This window comes from Mugil cephalus, chromosome 21, assembly GCF_022458985.1.
Source record: "Mugil cephalus isolate CIBA_MC_2020 chromosome 21, CIBA_Mcephalus_1.1, whole genome shotgun sequence".
In the NCBI taxonomy this organism is placed as follows: Eukaryota; Metazoa; Chordata; class Actinopteri; order Mugiliformes; family Mugilidae; genus Mugil; species Mugil cephalus.
The window spans coordinates 14,250,983-14,278,807 of NC_061790.1; the positions used below are offsets into that span (position 1 = coordinate 14,250,983).

General features: G+C 43.0%; 3 protein-coding genes across 4 annotated transcripts; 2 read left to right on the forward strand and 1 right to left on the reverse strand.

Moving 5' to 3' along the window:
- The first annotated feature begins 1,089 nt into the window (after positions 1 to 1,089).
- fermt1 (FERM domain containing kindlin 1) lies at positions 1,090 to 10,846 on the forward strand. The gene is made up of 16 exons (XM_047574544.1): positions 1,090 to 1,384; positions 2,905 to 3,064; positions 3,675 to 3,772; positions 4,280 to 4,415; positions 4,581 to 4,715; positions 5,963 to 6,146; positions 6,262 to 6,364; positions 6,466 to 6,573; positions 8,205 to 8,336; positions 8,513 to 8,562; positions 8,975 to 9,099; positions 9,281 to 9,387; positions 9,510 to 9,734; positions 9,879 to 10,003; positions 10,099 to 10,240; positions 10,335 to 10,846. Exons 2-16 carry the CDS (start codon positions 2,914 to 2,916, stop codon positions 10,515 to 10,517), a joined length of 2,004 nt encoding a protein of 667 aa, XP_047430500.1. The 5' UTR covers positions 1,090 to 1,384; positions 2,905 to 2,913; the 3' UTR covers positions 10,518 to 10,846.
- Positions 10,847 to 13,255: 2,409 nt separating this feature from the next.
- On the forward strand, positions 13,256 to 20,934 carry trmt6 (tRNA methyltransferase 6 non-catalytic subunit). 2 transcript variants are annotated; one of them, XM_047573802.1, is made up of 13 exons: positions 13,256 to 13,531; positions 14,207 to 14,424; positions 14,578 to 14,708; positions 14,866 to 14,975; positions 16,129 to 16,220; positions 16,309 to 16,392; positions 16,482 to 16,606; positions 16,720 to 16,890; positions 17,090 to 17,247; positions 17,460 to 17,545; positions 18,179 to 18,281; positions 18,624 to 18,710; positions 20,138 to 20,934. In XM_047573802.1, exons 2-13 carry the CDS (start codon positions 14,318 to 14,320, stop codon positions 20,297 to 20,299), a joined length of 1,416 nt encoding a protein of 471 aa, XP_047429758.1. In that variant the 5' UTR covers positions 13,256 to 13,531; positions 14,207 to 14,317; the 3' UTR covers positions 20,300 to 20,934. The 2 variants fall into 2 exon arrangements, with proteins under 2 accessions (XP_047429758.1, XP_047429757.1); XM_047573801.1 differs by lacking the exon at positions 13,256 to 13,531 and having other exon boundaries at positions 14,117 to 14,424.
- On the reverse strand, positions 20,755 to 24,937 carry chgb (chromogranin B). Its single transcript, XM_047573799.1, has 7 exons — positions 24,618 to 24,937; positions 24,404 to 24,450; positions 24,223 to 24,313; positions 22,602 to 23,958; positions 22,377 to 22,476; positions 22,040 to 22,150; positions 20,755 to 21,171 (listed from the first exon to the last, which is right to left on the reverse strand). The coding sequence occupies exons 1-7, from the start codon at positions 24,655 to 24,657 to the stop codon at positions 21,091 to 21,093; spliced, it is 1,827 nt and encodes a 608-aa protein (XP_047429755.1). The 5' UTR covers positions 24,658 to 24,937; the 3' UTR covers positions 20,755 to 21,090.
- Between the last annotated feature and the right edge of the window lie 2,888 nt (positions 24,938 to 27,825).

A 27,825-nucleotide genomic window follows, 5' to 3' on the forward strand; every position in this document is an offset into this window, starting at 1 on the left:
AAAAGAAAGAAGAGCAACCGGAGATTCCTTACAAGATCCTAACTGATGCACATCACTGTGGCATCCTTTAATTTGAAACCTGGCCAAGATGGACTGTGATGTGTTTTTGTGATTTGCCCTTTGGTTTACTGATCAGTAGAATTCTTAGGAAAATATTATTAGAAAATAACTTACAGTCATAATAAAAGTTTTTGTTCAGAAACAACACAAAATTATCACTTGAGGACAAATGAAAACAAATCCTTTTCGGGCCGAGTTCTCAGAAACAACAATACAATTATAAAACTAAATCTCTCCCTTCATTGCACTTCTTTCTCTTATTTTCTTAAATAACAAAAAGTGTACAAAACTGTCACTCTACAACAAATATAAAACATGCAAAACTATATTTCATCAATATTAACTACCTCAGTGTTCTTTGGCAAACTGAAAGGCCTCTGCCAATGACCTCTGCCAGGAGATGGGGAAATTTCTGTAGCTTGGCATTTTCTTTTCCATGATTTTCCATGAAGTTTGCTGTGTTACCACTGTGTGTACTCGTACAGCCTTTTTACAAATAGAACAACTTGTTGTCGTTTCATTTTTGAGATTGTACATGATCTGTTTTGTATAGATTGCACTGCATCCCCACCCACCACTACTACTACTCTGATGCGATATCACAAACTTCGCGAGACTACAGCGGCCTCATAAATTCATGATGGCAGTGGAGTTCGTAGCGGCCCATTAATAAAAGTAACTTGTCTTAGCTTTGGCTTGCGTTAAGAAATGAATGCAATCCATTAGGTAGTCAGTGGCTAGCCAGTACCACACACTTGGTGAAAGGTTAATTAAATTAACTTTGTTTTGTTGAGCTAGCATGGTGACGTCACTTTATCGCAAATTATTTACGGCGGCACATTCACATTATGAGAAATTAAGTCTAAATATGCCAGGCCGCGCTTCACTAAAACTGCTTAAGGATATATAACTTATTATTTTACGCAGCAATATAAAGAATAGGAGTTAACGTCTAGCATGCTGTGTTTGTGTTAGCTAATTTTGGGGTAGTATTGAGGCCACAGACCCGCTATACCTCACCGGTAAGTTGAAGAACTTTATTTAAACAGCTGCATTGACGGGGATTGATGCAGTCATACACACCCCAGCCGATTAGTAATAGTCTGGAAAACGGTTTTATGAACAACCCCGGCTGCTCTGCAACGTTACTCAGAGACACTGCCTACCTGGTCACTTCCTCCTCTTCCTCCCCCGCCTCCTCAACTCCACCTGTGTGAGTCTGAACGGGGCGTGTTTAACTCCCCAAGGAGCCTCAGTCCTGATCCAGTCCGCTCCTCAACTAATTTCTAGGAATAAGGTCGCCGCTAGGAATCTTTGAATCGAGGTAAGAATGGTGCCAGGAATGGCGCAGAAACCTACTGTTAGTTTTTATTATTGTCCTGCCGTGTTCAGTCGTATCTCTGACGAAAATAAAAAAAAAAAAAAACTCATGTGATTGCGGATAGTCCAGCTGGGCTTGGTCTGTGGCAGGCCTACACATAATACAAGTTAATGGTTAATGTGTAGAACTGTATTATACCTTTATAGCCACTTTAGGACTGCATAATATGTTATGAGAATTCCACAACAACGGAATGTTTACTGTCATATTTTTATTTTTCACTTGAATGATTTTAACAGTAAGAAGTAATGTTTGGTGCTATTGATCATTACTGAATATGTGCAGTTGCTGTTGTGTGTTTTTTTTTTTTTCATGGCCATGGGGTGGGTTTCTTACTGTGGAGTCACGATACGAGAGCTCTTTCAAACCATGCATATTTGTGTGTGAAGCAATGTGTGATCGGTGGACTGAATTTTGATAAGGACCACCAGATTACAAAAACACCGTTCCTTCCCATCACATTCTGGTGCTGGTAGTGTATTATCGTGGGAGTGTGTTGATCTCCAGCAAATCTCAACAAGCCTCCCCTCTGTAGGCATCCGAGCTGAAACTTTTAACCGTACCCTACAGCTTCACGCAAGCACGGGGAGGGAGCGGCACAAAGAAAGCAGAGCGTGTTCATTAAACTTAGCCTCCAGTCACGAAAGGTATACACTAACGTTGGGCCTTTCGGGATGAAGAGGGCTGAAGTTTCTGATGGCTGTTCTTGGCTGGTTTGTGGCGGAGTTTGCTCGTCTTTGTTTGACTTCAGATTCGAAACGAAGGCTAGACTGGAGCGGTGTGTGGAGATTTTGATTTTGTATATGGTCTCTCCTGCACCAGATTCGTGTCCCTGCTCGTCACACATTCCACAGCGTAACCTCCCCGCACCTCCTCCTCTCCTCACCTTTCCTTATCTGTATGTGTTTCATCCATTCCCCCTGGCTCATTAAAGTCAACCGATCACCTACCAAATACTTGCACAACGTACAGCTTTGTTGTCTGTTGTGTGGGCCTGCACTGCGTTCTGCAGTCTTGTCTCCCGCGCTGGCTGGCAGCTGCCCGTCCGCGTGCTCGTATATATCTTATTTATGACTGTATTGGCTGAGAGGGGCTGCAGTATCATTGCAGAGACACTGCAGTAGGAGCAGAGTTCAGATCTGATCCATATGTGGCCACTTGAAACAGAAACACGAAGAGATCTGTGTTTGTTAACTCCTAGCCAAGTTAATTCGGATGTTCCCACAGGATGTTGAGAAACACTTAATCCACTGACTCATGTTTTTCCTCCCAGATGTTTCCTAATGTTCCAAACAAAAGAAATCAAGATCAAAATATTGCGGTGGAATTCCCCCCACCATGTTTTTAATTATAGTTTTAGAAAAATAATAAAAAAAAATAAAAAAAATCACTCCAACCTAATAATGTACACGTGCATGTGTCTTATTTCAAATCCCCGCGCTGTCCCACCTTTTTGTTTTTAGACCCGGGCCATGATCACAGCCGCAGAATATGGAGAAACGTCGTGGGAGCTGTCTGTGCAGGTGGATCAAAAAGAAGGGGACGAGTCCATGAAATTCAAGCTGAGGGTGAAGGGAGACTTGCACATCGGAGGCCTCATGCTCAAACTGGTGGAGAAAATCAGTAAGTTTCCCGGTTGGGCGGAAAACCGCTGCTAGGCGCTTTGAGTGTAACACGTGAAAATACAAGTGGCTCCCCGCTTTAGGGAGGCAATTCTCCTCCTCGGCCACAACACATTTGTTAGTCAAGCCACACCCTTGTTTGCCCTGCATTTTTCTTTGCCACGCTGCCATTGTTTTGTCACAATGCTTGCGTAGCCTGAGGGGCCAAAGTTCAGCCAAGAGATGATCTGATATCCCTCCACAAGTCCTCGTAAACGCTGGGGAGCTAATATAGCATAGCATAAAAGCAGCACTAGTGAGGTGGTTTAAAGGGCATGAGGCATAATAGTTGACTAAGCAGCTTGTCATCAACAGACGGATTTCAGCACGGCACCATAAGATGATGTCAGGTAGACTCATTAAGCCACACCACCTACACGTAAGTAGGCAGAAGTATTTGTGGTGCTATCAGACGTAGGCGTTAAAAATATTTATGCCATACCTTCACCTCGAGACTCTTTAAAACGTGACATGTAAATGTTTGCCATAACTTCACGTGTGAACTACCCTCCAAACATGAGATATGACAGTAATATTGGAATAATGGCCTTACTCAACCTGTCTGCCTGTAGAGGCCCCCCAGGATTGGTCAGACCACGCTCTGTGGTGGGAACAGAAGAGCTGCTGGCTGCTCAAAACCCACTGGACCTTGGACAAGTACGGAATCCAGGTAATATGAATGTACGCCAAACTGACCGCTTGAACCCCAAAACAAGATCAATCAAGATTTTCCCGAGAAATATGTTCGTAGAAATTTACATAACGGTTTCAACTCTGAGGGGAAATCTCTGAGGCTTGGACAGATTTTATATAGCCCCTTGGAAGCAGATATAGAAAATTATATCCTCAGCCCAGCAGACTGATATCTCATTTTTATTTACCTGACCGGTGAAGCCAGAACCATATGGAAGGTCTATTATTCATATGACACAAGTTACGCAGTCATGCCTAAGGAATTCCAGAAGTCCAGATGCCAGTGTTAATAAAGACACAATGAATTCATTTTGAAAAATCCATGACCACAAAACTTTAGGTGTCTATTACAAACACATGTTATACTACATATACTGTTTGCGTGCGTACACACCATGGATATTAAAAGCTCTCCATCTGATATTGAAGCTGGGAATAGGAACGAGCTGCAGCTAATCTGAATGAAATGAATTTTGCTTCGTAGGCCGATGCTTTCCTGCGCTACACGCCCCAGCACAAGCCCCTGTTGCTGCAGCTTCCCAATATGAAAACCATCAAAATAACCGTCAGCTTCTCCAGCGTGGTCTTCAAAGTGGTGTCAGAAATCTGCAGAATGCTCAGTGAGTTCGCCTTCTCTGCACTTCTTGTTCTTGTGATCATTTTGGCGCATCTTAGACAGATCAAAAATCATACGCTCACCTTCCTTCCTTCCTTCCTTCCTTCCTTCCTTCCTTCCTTCCTTCCTTCCGAATCGCTCACGCCTTCTCACCTTCGCTTCGTCTTAGACATCAGAAGACCAGAGGAGCTGTCCCTGCTGAAGCCTCCAGATGATCCCTCGAAGAAGAAGAAGAAAGAGAAGAACTCGCCACAGGACGACATCTGGGACATCGATTTACTCAGTGGCGGACCAGCAGGAACAGGTAGTGTGTTTGATTTTCATTCTTTTATCTGGGATTAAGTAAAGGTTTCATAGCAGCACCCATTCTGGTTCAAGAGTTTACTTATGAAAGCAAATTATAAGAAGAAACATTCATTTCTGAGGTTCAGTGACTTGTTTTGATGAATTCCTGTAATTGTATTCATTAATGGATTACAATATATCATTTGTTGAACATTTCTGCACGCTTTGGCTAGTGCAATGGTTACAAAAGTGGGGTGTTGGCCCAGGCCGAGAGGGGAAATGATTTGTTGTGAAAGTAGATTCTTTTCTTTTTTTTTTCTTTTTTTTACTGTTTATGGCTAGAAGATAGAAATTGTTAGTGATTACTTTCAGTTGCATAGTCAAAATGTCATTTGATTGAAATCATAAGAATACTTATATGGCTGCGCTCTTTTTCTGCTTCTCAGACTGACTGAATGTCTGAAAGCCATTTGCTTAATATTCTGACAATTTTTGTACTACAAGAAAAGAAAGACCAAAATGTCCGCCATTAGAGGATTCCTATTTTCTGAATTAATTAAATTCTAATTCCTGGTCTGTCACTTATAAAAGAAATATAAACATGTCTGTCCAAAAGTCACAGGCTGTTAAAAGTTTCAGTCACGCAACACAATCGGTGGGATGCTTGAATGGTCCCACATCAATTCAGCAGCATCAAACCCACCCCAGATACTGTATAAACATACAGTCAGAGGCAAGAATGATGACAAGAAAAACAGATGAAAGAGAGGCGTGATCTCAACGTCAATATGAGACAGCCTCAATACACAGATTTCACAGAGAATTGATGCTGAAAGCAAATATTGATTTTGCCGCACTTGAAGTTGAAGTTGTTTGAAACATGAAAACTCTTCTCGGTTTTATGTTTGAAAGAATAGAGTCCCCTCGCCTTACTCCTAGTTCCTAAAACTTTTGGCTGAGCTCTGATGGGCCGTGGCATTCTGAAAGAATTTTTCAGCATTGTGCCGTGCTTCAGCATCACCCGCTCTCTCACTACGTCTACCTGGCTCAGATTCCACCTTGAAGATTAAGACCTTTTATCTCTGATGTCTGTGGATTTTCGTGCTTTCATTCTTTATTTTGTTGTGTCTGTTTCCTCTTCTTCTTAAGTCCCACACACTTGTGACTGATGGCTGATGTGGACCTTAAGGACCTATCGGCTCAGTAGAAATATGTGAAATCATGTGTTTAAAAAGAAAATATAATATAATTCTTTACCCACTCCAGGTCCTGCATACAGTAAGACCATGACAGCGACCTATGACCCGGAGAATGGGATGCCCGTGTCTGCCACCAGCCTTTGGTTCGGAGAAAACCCTCTGGCTGACAGTCAGCCAAACTTACCGCCTGCTGAGCTGGCCAAGCTGTACAAGCCACTTTCACTAGTGGACAAAGCAATCAACAATGCAGGGTAAGAATCCCAAACCTATCATCATATTGGACATTTACTTGAACCTGACATGTACAGAGTGCATGACATTTCTGTCCACCTGCTAGTTGTGATTGGTTGTCGCTGTGATTGACAGGTGGCTGGACTCATCTCTTTCTCTCATGGAGCAAGACATTCAGGACGACGACAGGCTGCTGCTCCGCTTCAAGTACAACGTCTTCTTCGACCTCAATCCTAAAGTAAGAGATCCACAACGTGTTCCCGTTTAAACTGTCTGAAATACCGGGAAAGCCGCTGAACTCAACCGGAGCTTGTGTTTTTGTGTGTGTGTGTGTTTCAGTACGATGCCGTCAGGATAACTCAGCTATACGAACAGGCTCGCTGGTCCATCCTTCTGGAGGAGATCGACTGCACAGATGAGGAAATGCTGATGTTCGCTTCGTTACAGGTGAACAATGTCCCATCGCAGTCACGAACAAATGATTTCTCATGTTTTTACGAGAGGTACAAAGGTATGAACTAAACTATTGAGATGGACTAAATATATAAAATCTGAATTTGATTGGTTGAAAATGGATAACCTCCTAAATCTTGCGCTCTCACCCACGTGCATTGCCAAGTGCAAAGACAAACATTGCTTCCGATTGCCCTTGGATGGATGATTGTACTTGTAAATATTTAACTTTTGTGTGTGTGGTGAATTTATTGGACTATGACGCAGGGATGAAATGAGGATTTCAGCAGTAGCTCGGAAGTCAGTGCTAGTTAACAAGCGGTCTTAGCGGGTCACGTTCCAGTTACTGTTTCACCCTCAAGCCATTGTTTGGCTGTAAAACACACAGCATACTGTGTGTCAGAGGAGCAGGAGAGAAGCTAACAGATTTAAAGTGTTGTCACTGTTCTACCAGTCGCCATCATCGTCAGCGATAGGTGGATATAGGCTCAGAGCTGGGCGCGAACTTAGCTTTAAATTCCTGTGTTGGGCAGTTTAGTTTGCGTCACCATCACAAGGTTACAGAGCTGTAAACAAGTCATTCATTTCAGTGGCAATCTGGATTCATGTGGTTTTTACCGGTGCTATCAGCAAAACAAACTTTTACTACACCTTTACTGAAACCAACTTTACTAAAAACATATTTACTAGAAAATATGTCAAGTGCAGTCGTGGCAAAAGTTTGATTTGCGCTGCAGTTACAATAGCAGTAACTTAATACACCCAGTTTGTAGTTCAATCAGTGGGACATAAGCCCAGTCTCCACTCAGTTATAGATGGTGATGGTCATGAATGTTACTAATACTTTACAATTAGGCAATGTACTTCGTAATTCAGTTCCTTTCACCAAGATATTTTTTTGAGAAGTGTTTGAACGAACCATTAAACCACAAAGTCTACCGCTAATGATTTAAAAAAAAAAAAAAAAAAAATAGTGAAAACAACTATGACTCACAAAGAAAGAAGTTCCTTTTACGTTTCTCATGTTTAATGCTCTGTGTTGTTGTAGAACCAGCGTAGCTTGAGATAAATGATTCAAATCCAGATTTCTTGCAGTCTTGTATTCATGAACCACAACTCACCCGGGAAAAAAACGAGGAGGCCTAGTTTAGTACAGTGTGTACGTCTTAAGAGCTCAGAGCAGGGGAGAGTAAGTTTGCTGTCTAAATCCCTGTGAAGACATGTCAGAACATGAGGAAAATCCCACTGGAGATCGAGGATAGGCAGAGAAAGACGCAGAGTCCCAGAGAAAGAGATAGAGTGGAAGAAAAGGTTGAGAAGAAACAAATGAGTACTGTGAGTTTTAACAGCAGAAACTTCAGCCTATCTCAGGTACGTCGAGCTCTGTATCTTCCAACTTTTGGAACAATGATTCAGATATCGCAGTGATTCAAAGGGAGTGTTGCACTCACCTACACACTGGTGCAACGGCTGGCACACAGGGCCGAGCTCAAACCTCTCTCTTACTCACACCCGCCTTGCGTAACCTCTTTTTAATCACGTAGGAGAACTTATTTTCCAAAATATTTGTCTTTGCTATTAGGGTTTTCCAATCAAAAAAAAAATGTTTTTTTTTCCCCCTTTAGTATCACATTTGTAAACTGACCATGTCAAGAGAACCGCTGGACCACTCCAATGAACCTGAAATCGATGAAGTCGAGGCCGCCCTGTCTAACCTGGAGGTGACGCTCGAAGGCGGACTCACGGACAAAATTCTGGTAAACATGTTTGTTGAGCAGCTCTAGAATAAACCAAAATCCTAAGATTTTTAGGTCAGTTGCAGTTGAACACCTGTTTTCAAGCTGAAGTTGATAGCTAGGCCTTCGCTGATTGCATGTCTTAACGTAGTGATGTCAAAAGAAGGATAATTGACAGTTGTTTTTCTTGCTTCCAGGAAGACATTACAGACATTCCAGAGCTGGCAGATACCCTCCGGCTGTTAAGGTGAACCCACTATTGTACATATTATACTGTATTTACACTGTATATACACTGTAAATTTACACCAATCTGGCATAAGGAAAAGGAGAAGTAAACAACATTGACCATCTTGTGACAATACAATGTTCTGCTGCAGGAACTTTTGGACCTGGCATTCATGTAGATGTTACTTAGACATGCAGCACCCACCTAGACCAGACCAAACAACCCCACCCCTTTGGTCTGATTACCAGATTATAAAATGATTCATGTACCAGACAGGAAATATTCAGATTTATCATGTGAGCTTATGACCCTTTTGGCATTGATCTCATAAGGGTTTCTCGGCCATCTAATCATAGACCTCGAGTGGAGCTCCTTCATCTTCTTCAAACATTTACGCAGTTTTGCACTTTTTGTGTGTGTGTTAAATCAGGCCCAAAAGATTTACGCTGCGGCCATACAAGGAGTACTGGTTTATATTCAAGGACACCACCATCTCATACTTCAAGAACAAGGAGGCCTCCCTTGGAGAACCAATAGAGCAGTTCCATCTCCGAGGTGAGCGATGACGTCTTTTAACAATAAATATACAGTCATATTGATGTCTGATTTGGACATGGAGGCCATAACTAATTTCTAGGGTATACTCCTTCACAATAAAATCAGTTTTATACTGGGATAGTAACAATATTATATATTAACAACAAAATTCTGTGTTTCATTACACTTGAATCAACAGGATGTGAGGTGGTCCCAGATGTCAACGTCACAGACAAGAAGTTCGGCATCAAGCTCCTGCTCCCAGTTGCTGATGGAATGAATGAGGTTTACATCCGATGTGATAATGTAAGAAGACGTGCCCTCTCATTCACGCGTGGCTCAGAACTTTCCCCAGCTTCCCCTGTGCATGCATAAGAAATGCCGAGGCACATTTTACACATCTTACGTGATTTTTCCCACTGGTACAGGAAACTCAGTACGCCAAGTGGAAAGCTGCTTGCCTCCTCGCCTCCAAGGGCAAGACGATGGCCTACAGCTCCTACAAGTCAGAAGTGAAGAACATCCAGGCCTTCCTGCAAATGAAGAGCCTGGCGCCCCCTCCTGGTCAGGCAGCTCCGGACCTTGATTCCATGGACATGAATGCTGAATGTTTTGTTTCTCCGCGCTACACCAAGAAGCACAAGAGCAAACAGGTTTGTTTAAGGGCTGCGTCCCACATGTTTAACTTTGCCGACAGCTATCAACGCCACACATCTTGTCTTTTTTGTTGTTGTTGTTGTTGTTGTTGTTTTTTATGGAATACTGTGGTTAACTCTACCTCTTTTGATTGCATCAAGCTGACGGCACGCATCCTGGAGGCCCATCAGAACATAGCACGGCTGTCACTAGTGGAGGCCAAGATGCGCTTTATCCAGGCCTGGCAGTCGCTTCCAGAGTTTGGCATCAGATACTACATCGTCAGGTACATATTTTGTTATAATACGCACGCAGCAGAAGACATAATGGAATGTCTAAATGACATGTAATGTCATCATTTCTCTTTTATGTGCATTAAAGATTCAAGGGGAGCAAGAAGGATGAAATTCTGGGGATATCCTATAACCGCCTGATTCGTCTTGACATGTCAACTGGTCTGCCCGTCACCACGTGGAGGTTCGCCAACATGAAGCAGTGGAACGTCAACTGGGAGATAAGACAGGCAAGGGATCGCTGTGCCTCTGGTTCTGAGGTATTATGTAGAGACAGTGTTACATCCGAGACGTACATTGTTAACCTATTTTACGTAATTTCAGGTGACCATAGAATTTGACCAGAATGTGACAATAGCCTTCTGCTGTTCGAGCTGCGACTGCAAGGTGGTCCACGAGTTCATCGGCGGTTACATCTTCCTGTCTACGCGATCTAAAGACCAGAACGAAACGCTGGACGAAGAACTGTTCCATAAACTTACTGGAGGTCAAGATGAGCAAAGATGAATACACCTGTGCATCTTATGGAGTATGTCTTCTTTATTCACTTAACACGTTGCAGCACACATCTGAGTGAATCACTGGCAAAAGAAAATGCAATGCTCAATCACAGTCACAGAGAAATGACATATTTTCAATCAAAAAAAAAACATTATTCTTGTTTTTTTTTTATGTCATTGAAAAGTCGGCTGTAAACGTTTACAGCAATGCACTAGAAAAATGTCGATGTGAATATGTAGTAAAAGTTTGTCTTAGTTTGCCATAGTTTGAAGATACTGTATGTCCTCATTTCAAATGCAAAAAAGTAAATCATTAAAGGATGTTTTTATATTTTACAACTTGTTCCACGTTTGTTCAGTGGCTAAAAAACAAAACTTTTTACACTGGTAATGTCATTTTAAATCGTTGACTGGAATGTGAGTTTCACGAAGGCTCTACTCTGTTGTTGAAAGAAAAAGGCTGCATTGTGTTTACAGCTATGCCCACACTGCTAGCTGCAAAAAGAAGATTTCCAACAATGTTTGGATTCATGTAAAATTACATGTGACTCACCCAGTCACCTTTCAAAAGCACATGCAAATTATTGGCTTTGACTTAGGTGATAGTTTGATACATGCATGATAATTTATTTACATATTCATAAATGATTCAGTCGTTTCTTCAGATTTCAGTACATGAGTCAGAGTGAATGACACATGACATTTGCGACAACTTCATTAGCAACTAATTAGTAAAGTAATGTTAGATTTTATTTGGAGGAACTAATAGGTTTGAACTGGCAATTCCATGGTGTGCATTATTGAAACTTGTTAGTGACTTCAGATGTCTTCCAGGCTGCATCATTATATCGCTTTGTACCATACTATCTTCTCTTTCAACCACCTCACTGCTACACTGCTGTACAATGGGGGTGGGCAGGGGCGAAGCTGGCAAACGATTCATCAAACCCCGTGTTTTATCATTGTAGCAGTCTGAAGTAGGTGATCCTTTCAGTCTGACCTTACCACAGTTACATGCACAAGAGAAGGAAGCACTGATGTTCCCAATTCAGAGGGAGAGCTTTACACTGAATATTAACAGTTTTTCTAAATAACTGGCACATCTGCTCAGCCTGAGGAACACCAATGGAATGAAAAGTACTATAAGCCTTTACTTTTCACTGGATGGTGGATACATGACTTTGATCTGATCGAAATGAGGAGATATGATGGGAACGCTAAGTGGGTTTAACAAACAGAAAATATGTATAACTTCATGGACATTTGCTGGAACTATTATGTATATTTGCTTTTTGACATTTCATACAGTAATAAACCAGCCCGGGGCGGCACAGTGGTGGTTAGCACTGATGCCTCACAGCAAGAAGGTTCTGGGTTCAGTTCATAGTTAACAGTCGATTAAATATTCAGATTGCATTCTCGTCCATAAAATCCTTCACTGAATGGCTCCATCTCCTCTAAGTGAATTTATAAAGAAAAACACAAATAGGTCAACCAGATGGTCCAGAGATGACTGCAGTCCCATTTAGGAAAACTGAAACTCAAAAGCATCACATACTGCACGTGGAACATGGTATCTAGTAAAATAAGACATACACCAACTCTTAACTCATTTATAAAACACTTAAAGACATGGTTACCAGACAATCAGTACTGTACTCATATGGTTCAGCTTCCAGCAAAATTATCAATGTTTTGCCTCTCCCTGCACTGTTTCTTTTATTAAAAAATAAATAAATAAAATATTTTATGTGTATTTTTATTTTTAAAAGTTGTGCAAAATAAAAACAAAGAATAGAAATAAAACTAGTTATATCTTAATCCTCTACTGACTACTATACTTGTATATGTTTTAATGTGCTAATTTTCTGTCACTTTTTATCTGGTTCTGATTCTGTCTTGTTTTGTTTGTTTGTGTGTGTCATGAGCTTCTGTGTTCTGTTTAGTCTCCTTTTCAACCTGCCAGGGACTACAGATGGAATTTAGCCTGCATTGTTATATTTGGCACATTTACTGTGATTCCCCTTTATTTCCTACGACAATCAATGTGCAATGTCCCTCTTTTAAATAAAATAAACAAATGTGTAAACCTACTGTCAGTCAAGGAAAGTGAAATCTGTCATGAGGTAGATAATAGAGGGGATGTTGTCAGAACCGCTGTGAAGTTAGATTTTAGTTGGATATTTGACAGGCATTCACTCTGGATTCAGCGAAGTGTTACATAGAAACCATTCATAAATTGCATATTAATTTTCACAAAACCGTGTTATATAACAATGCAAAATGTGCCAATAACTAGGGGGCACCTTTCTATATACTATTTTACTTTTTCGTGGGTCTCCAAACTATTTCTTTTTTGCCTGTCATTATCTCCGTGGAACAGAACCTCACTTTCCTTTTTAAACAATTACAAACAACAAATACACTATTACACACTATTCTAAAGGTCCCACATACATACATTTGCAAATAAACCCTCCAGAAAATACGGACACACTGATAATTTACATACATTCATGCATTTACCATATTAATGGCCCAAATAGTGGCGGGCGGATCGATACAAATGTCGATAGTATCGATACCAAGTCGGCATCTATATCAGATCGATACTAGCCTCTTGTGTTTAGATATTGCGCCGTCACGTGAGTCACGTGACGTGACTTAGACGCGCAAAGCAAACAAACAAGTTGCCAGCTCAGGTTCATCAGCACACGCACAGAGAAAATACAACAGAAGAACGGCAGAGAGGAAGAGCAGCGCCGTGTGGCTGCATTTTCAATTCGAAAACAAGACAACAGTGAAATGTGGGATTTGTAAAAAGCTAGTCAGGTATAGTGTAAACACTGCCAAAGGGTATAAACATATAAAACATAAATAAAAACATCCAAAAGAAAACATGGAGCTACAAAAATGAGAGAGGAGGAGAGAAATTCCCCACCCTCTGGCCCCGCTGCAAGACCCCAGTCCAGAGGCAGAGGTCATTGGCAGAGGCCTTTCAGCATGGCAGAGAATATCCAGGTAGGTTAGATTGTTGGAAGTAACAAAGTGAAACTGTTATTTATTACTTTAGCCAACTCCAAAAGTATTAATTATGCTAAGACCTTGATGTAATACATTTATCCCATTGAAATGCGTTATTTAAATGAATACATTTACTATAGTTTACTATAGTTTCTCAACAGTACTTGTTTGTTTTAATTTGATTACTGGTTTGCATGCACTTTTTATTTAAGATTTTTCTGAAAACAAAATTTCTGTTTAATTATAAACTTTGTCCTAATTCTGTCCTGGGTTTTAACTATTTAATAACAATAAAAAAAAATGTGTGTGTGCGTTTCAGCAATTCAATGACGCATCCAGTACCATCTTGAAAAGTATCGGTATCGGCGATACTGGCCCGTATTTACTTGGTATCGGGTCGATACCAAAATATTCAGCATCGCACACCACTAGTCCCAACTCTCAAGTCGCCACTACTCGATGATTCTGAAATCGACTCTTTGTTTTTTTAACCACCGCTCTTGGCACCTATTGGCTGGGCGGCTCAGCGACTCCTCTCCAGCCAATCACAGGCAAATACGCGAAAGCATGGCACCGGCTACACTCTGCTATCGTTTAGTTGTCATGCGGGGCTAGGGAAATGAAAGCTAACACGTGGAATTACTAGTTTGCTCTGTTTTGCTCCTAATTCAGGGAACTACAGTGCCTTTTTGAACAGTGCCTTGTCAATTGCGAGTGTGCATTAACAGCTGAAGGCGGAATTTGTCCCTCAGTTGACCGCTGAGCTGGTTAATCTGCCTTATTATGGCGGACAACAGAGAAGATGACTGTGAAGACAGAATCAAAGAGGGAGACTACGTCGTGTTGAAACGGGGAGAAATCTTCAAAGCTGTGCAAATCCAACAGAGAAAGTAAGCCACGCGAGTGTAATTTGCTAAACACACAATTTGTGTCCATGTGTTAGCTTCGTTTCGTAGGAGGAACAATCTGACACTGAGTCTGTATATTTCACTCATCAAGTGTCTAATAACATGTACAAATGCGTCTGTGTGGTCTCCTCTCAGAAAGGTGATCTTCGAGAAGCAGTGGTTCTTCTTAGATAACGCCGTGGGACAGTTGTATAGCACCACATTTGAGATCGTGTCCGGGGGCACCCTGCAACCTCAGAAACTCGAGGACGCGGAGAAACCCACTGGTGTGTAACCGTGCCCACTGATAACCTGTTCATTTTTCATTTATAAGACTGCCTCATTTCATGCCACCAAAGCCATGTACATCTGTTAATTCCACCATGTAATAATCACTGTCAGCCTGTAACTCTGTCACTTTGAGTCTTCTCCTTTTCTTCCCAGATTCAAAGGAGACAGGTACAGACAACAGAAACATTGTGGATGATGGCAAATCACAGAAACTGACCAGGGATGACATTGAGGTGCTCAAAGAACAAGGTCTGAAGGGGCAGGTAAATCAATAACTTAATTTTACATATTTATATATGGGAAGGAACCACATTACTGTGGCACATTATTAAAGATGGATGGCAATGATGTTTATTCTTCCCCGACTTCCCCATCATGTCTGTAGCGCTCACCCCGCCAAGCACATTGGTTCCTACAGTCGACATAAAAGGTCCACAGACACTTGCAATTGCATTAAAAATACAGATGCCTTTCCAAAATTGCTGTGAAAGGGGCAAGTGATCGGTCTGGTTGCACCAAACATGTGCAGCTGTAATAATTTTTCTATCAACATAGAATTCCATGAGAATCAAGTTTCATAGCTGGGTATGGTTAAGTCATGTGTGCAATTCACATTAGAGTAGATCTGAACAAGGCGCACTCTTGCTCTGGATGTCAGTTCCTTTATGACAGTGAACATTAGTAGTATTCACTACTTGATCACATTTTGATCTTTGAGACGTGTGCCATCCGTTTAAATTCACAGCTGAAAGCCAAATCATTGACAGCTAATGAATATTTAAAAAGTTAACTTAAATATGTAATGTCCCATTGCCACAAGTGGACCTCTTGGCTGAGTTTCATATACGAAAAGTGCACAACTAAATGACAATCTAATGTCGCCAGGGGGTTCTGTGGAAAAAGCTGACTGAAGCTATTCATGATCCCCTCTACCTTGACTAAAGTCCAGTTCCAGCTGGAGAAAAAATGATGCTGCCGCCTCCATGCTTCACTTTAGAAATTAGTGCTCTTTTACTGATGTGCAGTCTTGGTCTCACCGGTCTTTTGGATGTTGGGTATATGTTTATACAAATTTTGTCAGGGGCTTACATGTGTTTTTCATCAGAAAAAGTTTCAGTTTCAGCTTAAGCTTACAAGACAGCTGCACATGTTTGGTGCAACCAGACCGATCTCTTGCCCCTTTCACAGCAATTTTGGAAAGGCATCTGTATTTTTAATGCAATTGCAAGTGTCTGTGGACCTTTTATGTCGACTGTAGGAACCAATGTGCTTGGCGGGGTGAGCGCCACAGACATGATGGGGAAGTCGGGGAAGAATAAAATTTTAGTTTTAACTGTTTTTTTTCTCTTTTCATCTGTTCGTGGATCTTTTTAAATTGTCAAACAAAATGTAATATTAAAGCAATTTGGCCCTCAGGAAATCATCCAGCAGCTCATAGAGCACAGCACCACATTCCGAGACAAGACTGAGTATTCCCAAGACAAGTACATCAAGAAGAAGGAGAAGAAGTGAGTCACATCTGATGCTACACCCACGATCTGACTTAAATGAACGTGTCGTGCTGTAATCAGTCGGCTCCATCTCGTGCTTTTCCAGGTATAAAAACACTGTGACGATTGTGAGGCCTTCCTGTCGCATCCTGGCGATGATGTACAATGGCCGCGAACCAGGGAAAATCTGGTGAGTCAGCGCGTGGATTATCAGTATGTGTGAATGTCGTCCTTGAGAAGCAGGGAGATGATTGTGTGTTTTTTGTCCGTGTGATGCAGCCACCTGCGGTACGACACACTCGCCCAGATGCTGACTCTGGCAAACGTCCACGCTGGCAGCAAGGTGTTGGTGTTCGAGACGTGTGCTGGACTTGTACTGGGATCCGTCATGGAAAGAATGGGAGGCAAGTCCGATTATCTGTTTGAAGGATTTAAGATTTTTTTTTTTGTAGTGGTGGTAGTCTTTTCGCGCTCGCCGAACAAAGCCTTTGACTTTTATGTAATTGCTCTCATCCAGGCTACGGCTCGGTGATCCAAATGTACCCAGGAGGCGGGCCTGTTCGGGCGGGCGTGGAGAGCTTTGGCTTTCCTTCGCATTTTCACGATATGCTGCATGAGTTTCCCATCTGCCACGTCAACCCTCTGCTGGCAGGCACTTTGGACGCCACAGCCAAAGACTCCGATGCTGGTAGGGCCGGCTTTTACGAACGGTCTCTGAGATATTTACAACCTCGATGGCTTAGGTGATAATTCAGGACTAGCTGCACACTTGTCCTGAATTGAACCACCGATGAAAATGGTTAAAATAGATATCAAAGTCCCCTTCCTCTGTCACATTCATTGCTGATTTAGAAGTTAAACAAACATTAATTCACCCAATGTTACAGATCAAAAGAAGCTCAACGTGGCTGCAGAAGAGGAGCAAAACCAGCCTGGGGCGGAACAGCAGGGTAGTCCAGAGGAAGACAGCATGGACACGAACGCTGGCGATGACGCTGAGCAGGACCAGGAGAAAATGGAGAGGGAGAAACGCAAAGAAGCTAAAGTATGTGTGGTATTCACTCTTTAAACCCCTTTACCTGTATCCTTCTATTATTTGCCGTCAACATGAACTAGCTAGTGTGTTGATAATTAGAAAGAGAAAGAATTTCCTCATGTGGCATCATTAGGGAAAGAATTATTATGACAGTAAAAAAAAGTAATAATCTGTGATGTAGCTCAGAGAATGTACTGACATTATTTATTTATTTTTTTAAGGCTCAAGAAAGGAAGCTGAAACTGGAGGAGAAGCAGAAGAAGCTGGCAGCCACTGCCACGCTGCTGGAAGGCAGGAATGCCGACGGGTCCGTTTCAGATTTTTTGCCCCATACCTTTGCACTGACTGCACCGCTCCACTCTGCTCTGCTCTTCTCTGCACCTGCCTCTTCCAGCTCAGTCCCAGACTGCGCCATGTAGTAAATGAAATCAATGAAGGCAGATCCGCAGGATTTAATAATTAAAGTATTGTTAACTACGTCCATAAAAGCCAGTGTAAATTATTAGGTGTCCCTTACGAGGTGAACAAATTGATTGTTTTGCCGTTTCCTCTCTTAGAAAATGAGAAGCTTTTATGTGACTAATGGATGAATTGTTGGGAGGTTGACGTCCGAGTCCGAAATATCGATCGCAGCCTATTGACTTCTGCGTCTCTACATCATAGCAGCCATATCATAAACACTGCCACAGAGCGGGGCACCAGTTGTCCTAAATCAGCCTTTTTTTCTCTTTTTCTTTTAACTGACTCTCATACAGCTCTATAAAATACGAGTCACTACTACTAAGCTAGTAAATCCTCATGTCTTCTGGTATTCTGCACTGATAAACTAAATTACGATACGGCCTGACGTCACATTTTTCCAATTACAAGGTGCGTGGTTGTCGGCGTATTTCACATCGGACAGGTTTGCTTGACTTTTCCTTTGATTCTCCACGTGCAGGTTGGTCATAGCGAGCCGCTTTCACCCGTGTCCAGTCCTGCTGGGTCTGCTGAAATTCCTGTCTCCCTCCAGGCCTTTTGTAGTGTACTCCCAATACAAAGAGGTAAGATATTCATGAGCAGTGGTATTTACTAGAAACACGACCCGTGCACTCGATGTCCCCTACGGAATGATGATAGTGAGTTACCTTAGAAGGGTTTCTCATTAGTTACAGCTGGGCTTTTATTGCTTTGAGCTCCCAATAGGAGATGTCCTTGTTACACAAAATATCGCAGACTTCCCTGTCAGTGCCGAGGAGTTAAGAGTGGCCATCACCCCCCCCACCCCTACATTCATTACCTCGGTCGAGCTCATATTGCCAAACAGATCAATGTGTGTGTGTCTGTGGACTCGTCTACGAAGCAGCCGTTCGCTTAATGCTTCTTTCCCATCTTGACTTCTCCAGGCTCTTATCGAGTGTTACACAAAACTCAAGGAACGTGGCGGCACAGTCAACCTCAAAATCACAGACACCTGGCTCAGACATTATCAGGTAAGCGTTTCACTTAGTATTGAACCATGTGTTTCATTCTACAATTAAAGCTACTCTAATCAATAGTTGGAATTGGACCAATGGATCTAATTACAGCCTATAATGTTAAAAGTGACTCTGTTCTTCCCCTCAGCTTTATCCTTAAGCCTTTACGCTTACCCTAAACTATGAAATTAATTATCAGGATCGCCCATGTTTAGTTTCCCAGTACCTGTTTGGTCTAGCTAAGCTATTGATTTAATAAGGCAAAGATAATTTCTAAACAGTTTTTTTTAGATTATTTTTTAATATAAACATTCCACATTTGGTAGCATGAGTCACTTCCAATATTTCGCTGCCCTAATTAATTTTCACCATGGTACCACGGTAGATTGCAGTGCGTTTCAAACCAATACGCGTGTCCCAGAAGTGTGTTAAAAATACGCAGCTGTTCTATATTTTCCTGCTTGACACTTTTAAACTCGCGTCAGTACGGGTTGATCGAATCGTTCAGGCAGGAAGTCCATTCTTGGAAGACAAAGTGGATCCAGTTTGGTTCCAACACGGTTCAACATGGCTCTCAAATAATAAAGCAAAGTTCGCTTTAAATCTCAAACTAAAATGAAATAAATGACTCCTACAGGCAGTGCTTTTTTTATCCATCCATGTTTCTTAAACCATTCTCTTGCCCTTCACACTTGCCAGTCTGATGCGGCAGGGTACGGCGTCACCGACCAAAACGCGTCACAGACCCTTTCAGTGGATCCAAAGCTTTAGGCCCTCACATTTTTTCTCTCACTTTTCTTGAAGTTGGGTACAGAGGAAGATAAAAAGGATTAAAGTTTTTGCAACTTTTTCCAAGCACTGTTGTTTAGGCAAATGATTGCGCTGGGGTACGGAATAGCAACGGCCGTTTTATTCAGCGCAAGCCATGTTGCTTTTAGTCAGGATTTAATTCAGCAGCTCATCGAGTCAATGCTGGAAAATAAGTTGCACTAATATTGTGTAGGTCTCCCTTCCATCAGAGAATGGACATTGACCTTCTAAAGGTGTCCTGTGGTGTCAGGCGGCAGGATGTTGTTAGTGGAGGTCTTTGGGTCATATGGGTCGAAGGGAGGGGCCTCTGTGGATCACTCCACAGACACTTGATCAGTTTTGGATCTACATCCACAGGTCCGAATCAGAACTTTGTATTGTCACAAGAGGGTCAGGGTCAGTGTTATTTACTTCTCCTGTCGTGGGTCATAATGTTATGCCTGATCTGTGTATGTAGAAGGGGTTTACATTTGTCATGACAGACCCCTCGGTGGAAATACACCAACTCCTTTCAAAGTACTTCCTACTACCTCGGGAGAGTTGCTGTGTTAGAAGACCTTTCCTCTCTCATAGGACCGGGACATTTCATGTATCGTTAACGATCCCTGACTTTATTTCTTATGCGTCCCTAGGTGCTGCCCAACAGGACGCATCCTGTGCTAATGATGAGCGGGGGCGGGGGCTACCTCCTCTCAGGGACAACGGTTGCCGCAGACAGCTCCAAAGCTGCAGGCTCCGAGCGAGCTCAGGAACCGGCACCAAAGAGACTGAAACTGAACGATACCGAAGGATAAACAAGGCTACGTTATCCGTGACTTGGAGGAGTCACCTCCAGCCTTGGCTTCCCTTTCTGCTGAACTGAGTTGACATGTCTGGAGTAAGGGAGACAGAGTGTCTGGTTTGCATTCATCAGAGCACTTTCTTCCGTCTTGTGCAGTCACATCAGGGCAGATTAAGGTAATGCCGAGAAGTAAACCCTTAGCCCATGTAGGCTGTCTGACTGTAGTGTATGTAAGGTGACAGTCTAAAACAATCTTTTTTTTTTTTTTTTATGCTCTCCGGCTTCTAGGTTGTAACTGTGTTTTTTAAACTTTGTTATCCCCACAGAAAGTGCCATTTGTTATATAATCGGGTTGCTAGCGCAGCTTCACTGTGGGCTACGTCTGTATCTGCGCCGGATTAAAAAGCAGTTCTAACAACCCTGACGTGTGACCACTTTTTAATCAAGAAATAAATGACAGGCGTTAGCTTGGTCCCAGAACAACTCCTTTTATTGAGTGCAAACAGAACAAACTCTTTAAGAACACGTTTGAACTATTTAGTACATATGTATTATTTTCACAAACATCCAAGCCATTCCCATGCTGATTAATTTCATAACATCAAAAATATCACAAAAAAAGCCATAATAAATAAGTTCAGAAAATGCTTTGGCAAGGCTCCAAGGTTGTTGTTTTTTCTATTTTTTTAAATCATGACATATTTTTTGGCATTTTGTCACTGTAAGCACATTAAATTCTCAGACGGAGTAAGACGGTAACGTTGTGTTCACTGGTAGCTGATGGAGTCTTTAAATGCTCCCGGATTATGCTGCGTTCTCATGCAACTTGGCTGCAATTTTCTGCAACTCCACGTCCATCTCTGCCAGGTTTTCCAGCTCTTTCTCCTGAAACAGAAAAATCACAATGTTTTTTTGTCACTAATCACAGTATATGTAAATTGTCCTTGGGTCTCACGCCTGCTCAACGTATGTCTTAAGTGCTCATTCTAGGGTTAAATATTCCCTTATGGTCCTCAGCACAGCTTGGACCAGTAAATCACTATGCCCCTAATTTGTTTTTCTTCTATAAAGTATGAGACGAGATGGCCTGCTGGTCGGTTTTCAGTCGGACTGGGCCTCTAAATGTGTTTTCCCTGTGATCTCGGCACAAGGGATTGTCACATCTTATCCTGTGTATTAATGGATGCGTCTCTTCAGGCTGCAGTTCTCCTTAATGGCCATATTATGGCTCTGATTGCTCCGGGAGGCTACAATCATGAGGTTCTTAGTGTGATTACTGCAGCAGTCATAACACGCTGGTGTGGAGAAGGCAAATGGGCGAAAGGGGGCAATCAAGCTGGGACGAGAAATGCAGTTATGATGTGAAGTGCTGATGCGAGGAGAGGCGATGGGTTCAAAGTAAGTCGCAGTCGAAGGGGGAGTCACTGCGCACGGATATACTAGTGGGGTTGTTTCCTTCGCAAGGGACACTTCCCCATGTGCATTTGTGCAGATGGATGTTTGTTGATGCTCGGTGGTTCTGAGGGCTAAATCCTGACATGTCGAGTAGAGATTTCCATAATGAGCGTGGCTACTCTTTCAGAAACGGTGCAGTGGAGAGGCTTGATGTGCTTTGCGGCGTCGGCTGAATGTGGTGGGGGTTTTTTTCGTTTGTTTGTTTTAAAGGTTGATTATCCATGTATCCATGTATGTTTCCTAGTCCTGGGGGTCAGTGGTATAGGGTGTTATAGAGATTTGATGCATTTCATTTTACCTCTTGTGGGGTAAGTGTCCTCTGGTGTGTGCTCCTCTTTGCCTCGTCTTGAGTAGAGTGGTTGGCCAGCTGGTGTATCTTATAGCTCAGCAGCTTGGTTAGTTGGTCCATCTGAAACACACAAACACAGAACCAGGGCGTATGTAAACTGTAGCTGCCTGGAATTAGCCAAACCAGTGCTGGTTATGTTAATGGCACCACTTGCTAAAGTTCATCATCTCACATTTTGCCCATGACATGATGTTAATATTGGCCAAAATAAAATCTGAATGAGAGTTTATTTTAAATTGGTGCATGAATGGGATTAAAAATGTGCGGTGAAAGTGAAGTGATGTACCTTGTTTGAGGTTGCAGCGTGTTCGTCTGAATCCCTTTTATACCAGGCAGGGTGGTAGAAGCCTCTGTAAATCCAGGGGTTGCGCTTCTCGGGCAGATACCTGAAAATAATGATTAATTATTCCACCATTTTTATTCCAACACATGCATACACCTTAAAGTCTGAAGTGTTTTGTGCTGTTGTAGGCCACAAAGCTACAAAATAAGACCATGGAAGTTGTGGTACCTCATAGCATCGTCTTTATCCTTTGCCTCCTCTGGATATTCCTCTGAATCGCTCCTCGGCCCTTCCTCTGATGATTCTCCGCCGCGCTTGTGAAGTTTCTTCTTGTGGTGGTAGCGGTGGGTCGGTTTCCAGATGCGCTTTTCCATCTCCCCCTCTTCTTTCCCGTGTCTTTTGTCAAAGTCCCAGGACTCCTGGCTGCGTTCCCCCTCTGGCTCATCTCTCTCCTCCTCTGCAAGCTCTTCGTCACGTTTATGTCTCCTCTGGTGGTATCTTCCAGCCCTCCAGTCCCTCTTGTCCCTTCCCGTGTCAAAATCCCAGTATTCCTGACTGCGTTCCTCATCCGGCTCTTCTCTGGCTTCCTCTGACAGCTCCTCATCCCGTTTGTGTCTCCTCTGGTGGTACCTTCCAGCCCTCCAGTCCCTCTTGTCCCTTCCCGTGTCAAAATCCCAGTATTCCTGACTGCGCTCTTCGTCGGGATCTTCCCTGGCTTCTTCGGAAAGCTCCTCATCCCGCTTGTGCCTCCTCTGGTGGTATCTTCCAGCCCTCCGGTCTCTCTTGTCTCTTCCGGCATCAAAATCCCAGTATTCCTGACTGCGCTCCTCGTCCGGCTCATCTCTGGCTTCCTCTGACAGCTCCTCATCCCGTTTGTGCCTCCTCTGGTGGTACCTTCCAGCTCTCCAGTCCCTCTTGTCTCTCTCGTCGTCCAGACCCCAAGACTCCTGGCTGCGCTCTTCGTCTTCCTCGCCCTCCGATGGCTCGCCCCCACGCTTGTGGAGCTTTTTCTTGTGGTGATAGCGATGTGTGGGTTTCCATATGCGCTTGTCTCTCTCCTCCTCGTCTTCTGTTCCGTGCCTCTTGTCCACGTCCCAGTACTCTTGGCTCCGGTCTTCCTCCGGCTCTTCCCTCTCTTCTCCTAAAGGTTCCTCGTCCCGCTTGTGTTTTCTCTGATGGTACCTTCCAGGCCTCCAGCTCCTCTTCTCTCTCTCATCATCTTCTTCCTCCTCTGATCTCTTCTCTTCTAATCCCCAACTCTCCTGGCTGCGCTCATCGTCTTCCTCCTCTCCTCGCTTGTGCTTCCTCTGGTGGTATCTTCCAGGCTTCCAGCCGCTCCTCTTCTCCCGCTCCTCTTCCACCTCGTTCTCGTGCCTCTTCTCCTTCTCGTCGCCCAGGCTCCAGGATTCTTGGCTGCGCTCATCTTCCGGGTTTTCCCTTTTTTCCTCCACTGATTTCAGGAGTGCCTCGATGTCTTTCACATCTGCAGCCTTTGCCTCGGGCTCTCCTGCGTGACTTTTGGCTGCCTCTTCATGTGTTACTATCTCTTCGCCACTCTTCTTGTCCAATGGGGCATGTTTAACCCCTGTGACAGGACAAATAAAATACACCTTAAAGGAGCTCTAGGGGATAATAATAACTTACTTGGCATTTGAGTTTAACCTTTAGAGCAAATCAATCCTAAATGTATGTCTGCGGCATGTCCAGAATACATAAAAGTGTCATAAAAACATGGAATTAACAGTTGCTCAGTTTGTGTCATCATATCTATTTGCCACTGGACTTCTTGTATGAAGGGGGAAAAAAATAAAAATAAATAAATAAACGAAGATTCATATGCGCTACAGACCTGCTCGGAGAATGTCTTTGCATTCTTGGTCCAGCTCAGAGTCCGGTTTGGAGAGGGCTTTGGACAGGACTTCCACCAAACATCGTGTCACCTGCACAATTCAAATAAACCAAACATGCAACTCTCCGAATAGACGGTGCTTTAAAGAATAAAAGGAAAGTCCAATTAAAGAAAAACATACCACATCTTCTGGCTGTCCCTCCTTGACCACTGGAAGCGCTAGATTTTCTGCATTTTAGAAAAGAAAAGAACACAAACAAACAAACAGAAAGCAAACGAATTAACAGTTTCCACGCGTCAATGCGAGAGGAGCCGATCTCTGACCATGGTCCTGAACTGATCGCCCAACTTACTTAGCGGAGAAAATCGGCATCACACCCCTTCCTTCCACTTACCTGTCAGCAGAGCCACGGCCAAGAATAAAATAAGTCTCATCTTGGCGATTTGAATGTAAATCCAGGAAAGTGTGAGAAAGCTGGAGGAGGAGGACAAAAAAAAAGCCCGACTCCCGTCCCTCCGTTAGCGGCAGGAGAGAGCTGCGCTGACTGGGCGCCTGCTGCTCTGAGGTTCTCCGAGGCAGGGGAGCGCCTCAAATAGGGAGAGAGGAGTGGGCTGGGGCAGCGTGGGAGGACGGCTTCGGGCTCTGTTGGTGTCATGACTCATTAGACCTACACGGAGAGTGACTTGAGCCCGATCTGGTGCACGCACCCTGTCGACATTTTGCGCAAAGTGAATTTGTAATCTGGTTAGTGTCGCAGCTCGTCGAGGTGACGGTTGAAACACCGCGGAGATTCTTATGCAATCTGACACTGGAGACACGCAACACAATTCTTTTCCTGATTCAATATTTGTGGATTCATTATTTTATTAAAGCGGCTGGCCTCGTTGCAGGTCTATTGTATTTGATTGAATTCATTTAAATGTCTATGTATGTTATGTAATTCCTCCTCCTCATTCTTAGAAAAGTAGCCGGGCTGAGACAGAATTTAGCCCAAATGACTTCTCAATAATTCATTCAGCCTTGAGCTAACCCCATCCACATTCCCACAGGAACTAGTGAGCGTCAGTACCAGCAGAGGAAAGCTAGTTAATGGATACTTGGATCAATAGTTTTTGTGGTTAATACTCAAGTGATGTGAATGTGCTAGAAAAGTATGTGCAGCAGTTTTTGGCCAACTCCATTCACCGTATACCAGCAGTAAGCTGTTAGATAAACAGCGTTTTTCTGGTCAGGGCTGTCCATAGTCTATAAATAAGCTACAGTACGGTCTTCTCTGTGTGTACAGTTTGGAGAAGCAGACAGGTGCACCACTGCTGAAGCCAAACAATGAACTCCTGTGAAAAGAGCCAGCACTGCAATGTAGTTTTCAATAAGGCAATCTACCCTGGCGGGGAACTGCAGATACAGCCCTCTCTTCAACGCCGCCAAACTCCACTGGCAAAAGCAATGGGATTACCAATCTGAGCTGAGGGGTTTTGGTGAAAAGGCAACTTTTGTGTTTCATGAACACATCAATTTGGTTCTGATGAGTAATGTATCAACACAACAAAGTTGCACAATAACACAAGCTTACTGACAGGCAGCAATGGTTCCTGTGTTTTGCTTGTGAAAATGACAGTTTTTGTCAATGGAGTCTGGTGTGGCCTAAAAGAGACTGATATGATAGTTTCTATTGCCCCGCTGCAGAAGACTGTCTGACAGCAAGGGAGCGCTGATACTGATAATATACTGAGATTGATTTTTTATTTTTATTTTTTTACTTACAAGGACTTGTTTTACTGACCCTGTCCCAAACAGTTGGCATGCTGACCACTGTCAACTGTGAATAACACACTGACTGTGAATAAGTACACCACACTACCCCACATAAAAGAAGAAGAACAAGCCAGAGGATTTGTGGATGCATTTGTGCATATATATCTGTATCTAGACTGTGCATGAGCAGTTCATAATTTGTGACTGCTGCTGCCCTCGTAACAAAACCTGGCTTGGGATGTGCTGACATGTGCAGCGACAGAGCTCAAACTCAGTAGGCACGACTCAGCGTGGCTCGGAACATTAAAACTGACAACAGCTGGCATCTTCTTTTTTGCCTTATGCATGATTTTTATTTTATTTTATTTTTTTTTTTTCTTGCTTCCCCATATAGCGGCTTTTCATTTCTCAGTAGGGGTGGGATGCCTGCGATATGTAAATTGTTAAATGATTTAGCCTCATCTGTGGACATTTGTACATGTTTTCTACATATGTAATGTTTCCACCACAAGCACTGACCTTTACATGTCTGACACCGTACATTCAAATTCAATCATGTCTTGGAAGCCACGAGTCCAGAAACTGCAACAGCTGCAAGCAAAATGGGAATGCTGTGCTCCATAAATCTGCCTGTGCTTCGCGTGCTCACATGAGTGGTTACCATCATCCATCTTTGTTTCTGCAGATAGCCTCCATTACGCTGACTGAAATAATTACTGGTCAGAGCATAAACCTGTAATGCCAGATGGTGGATTGTACATCCAAGCAATAATGATCTAAAGCAAGTCAATTATGCCAGTGTTTTGTGTGAATTATAGGAGGACCATTTTCAATTTCACACGCTTTGTGTTCAGCGACTGCAGGGTAGCACGGTCTCTGCAGTTCCCCATATTTTCTCCGGGAGGAAGTCGTGTTTGATTCCATGCTGAGCTATTCAGCCACTCGATATCAAAAGCACTGAACCACTAAATTATATAAAGTCCCCAGTTCTGAGCACTGTGTGTCCACAAATGTGTGTGTGTGCCCACTGCACATGAGACACGGCGGTGTGGTTTTACTGCTTTTGCTACAGTCCTGATTAATATTTTAGCGAGCCACAGAGATGCGAGCTCACAGGCAGCGGAGAGGGGATTTGCTCAGGCAGCATCACAGAGCGGATCGGCCCAACGATAACACTGCAACAACACCACCCCTTTCATCGCGACCATTTACGTGCACGAACAAAAGGTGAGTGGCTCACGATGAGCACAATGCAGCGCGCCACATGAAAGCCTCGGCCTGGGCTTTGATCTGTGGTGGGGACAAGCTTCGTGTTTGGCTCAAAACCAATGAGAGACTTTGATGAGAGTCCAAGAACAAAAGGGCAGTCTGTGTACGTCATATTTGGCCAAATACACTAACTTTTTCTAATATCCCTCTGGGTCACGGATAATTACAACATGAGTTTTTTTTTTTTTTGAGAAGAAGGATCTAAAGCAAAGAAATATCTGTACGATGAAGCATATTATTATCTTGATTGCTGAAAATGTTGGTTGGCATCATTGTCAATACATTTAAACAAAGATATGTACTGAACTTGATCAATTAAATGTCATGTTTAAGTAGTTTTCACACATTCAAACTGTTACTTCTGTTGATGTAGATCCAACCAAATAACACATGGTACATGTTCAAGTAACATCCAGGTCCAACAGTTTCCCATCAGAACATTGAGTTGTCACAATTTGATCAGTGTTCTTTACTTCTCCTGTCTGTGGTCATAATGTTATGACTGATCGGTATATTTTTTCTTTAGGGTTACCTTTTTGTGTGTGTGAAATGTCTCAGCAGTTGTTACGTGAGTTGAC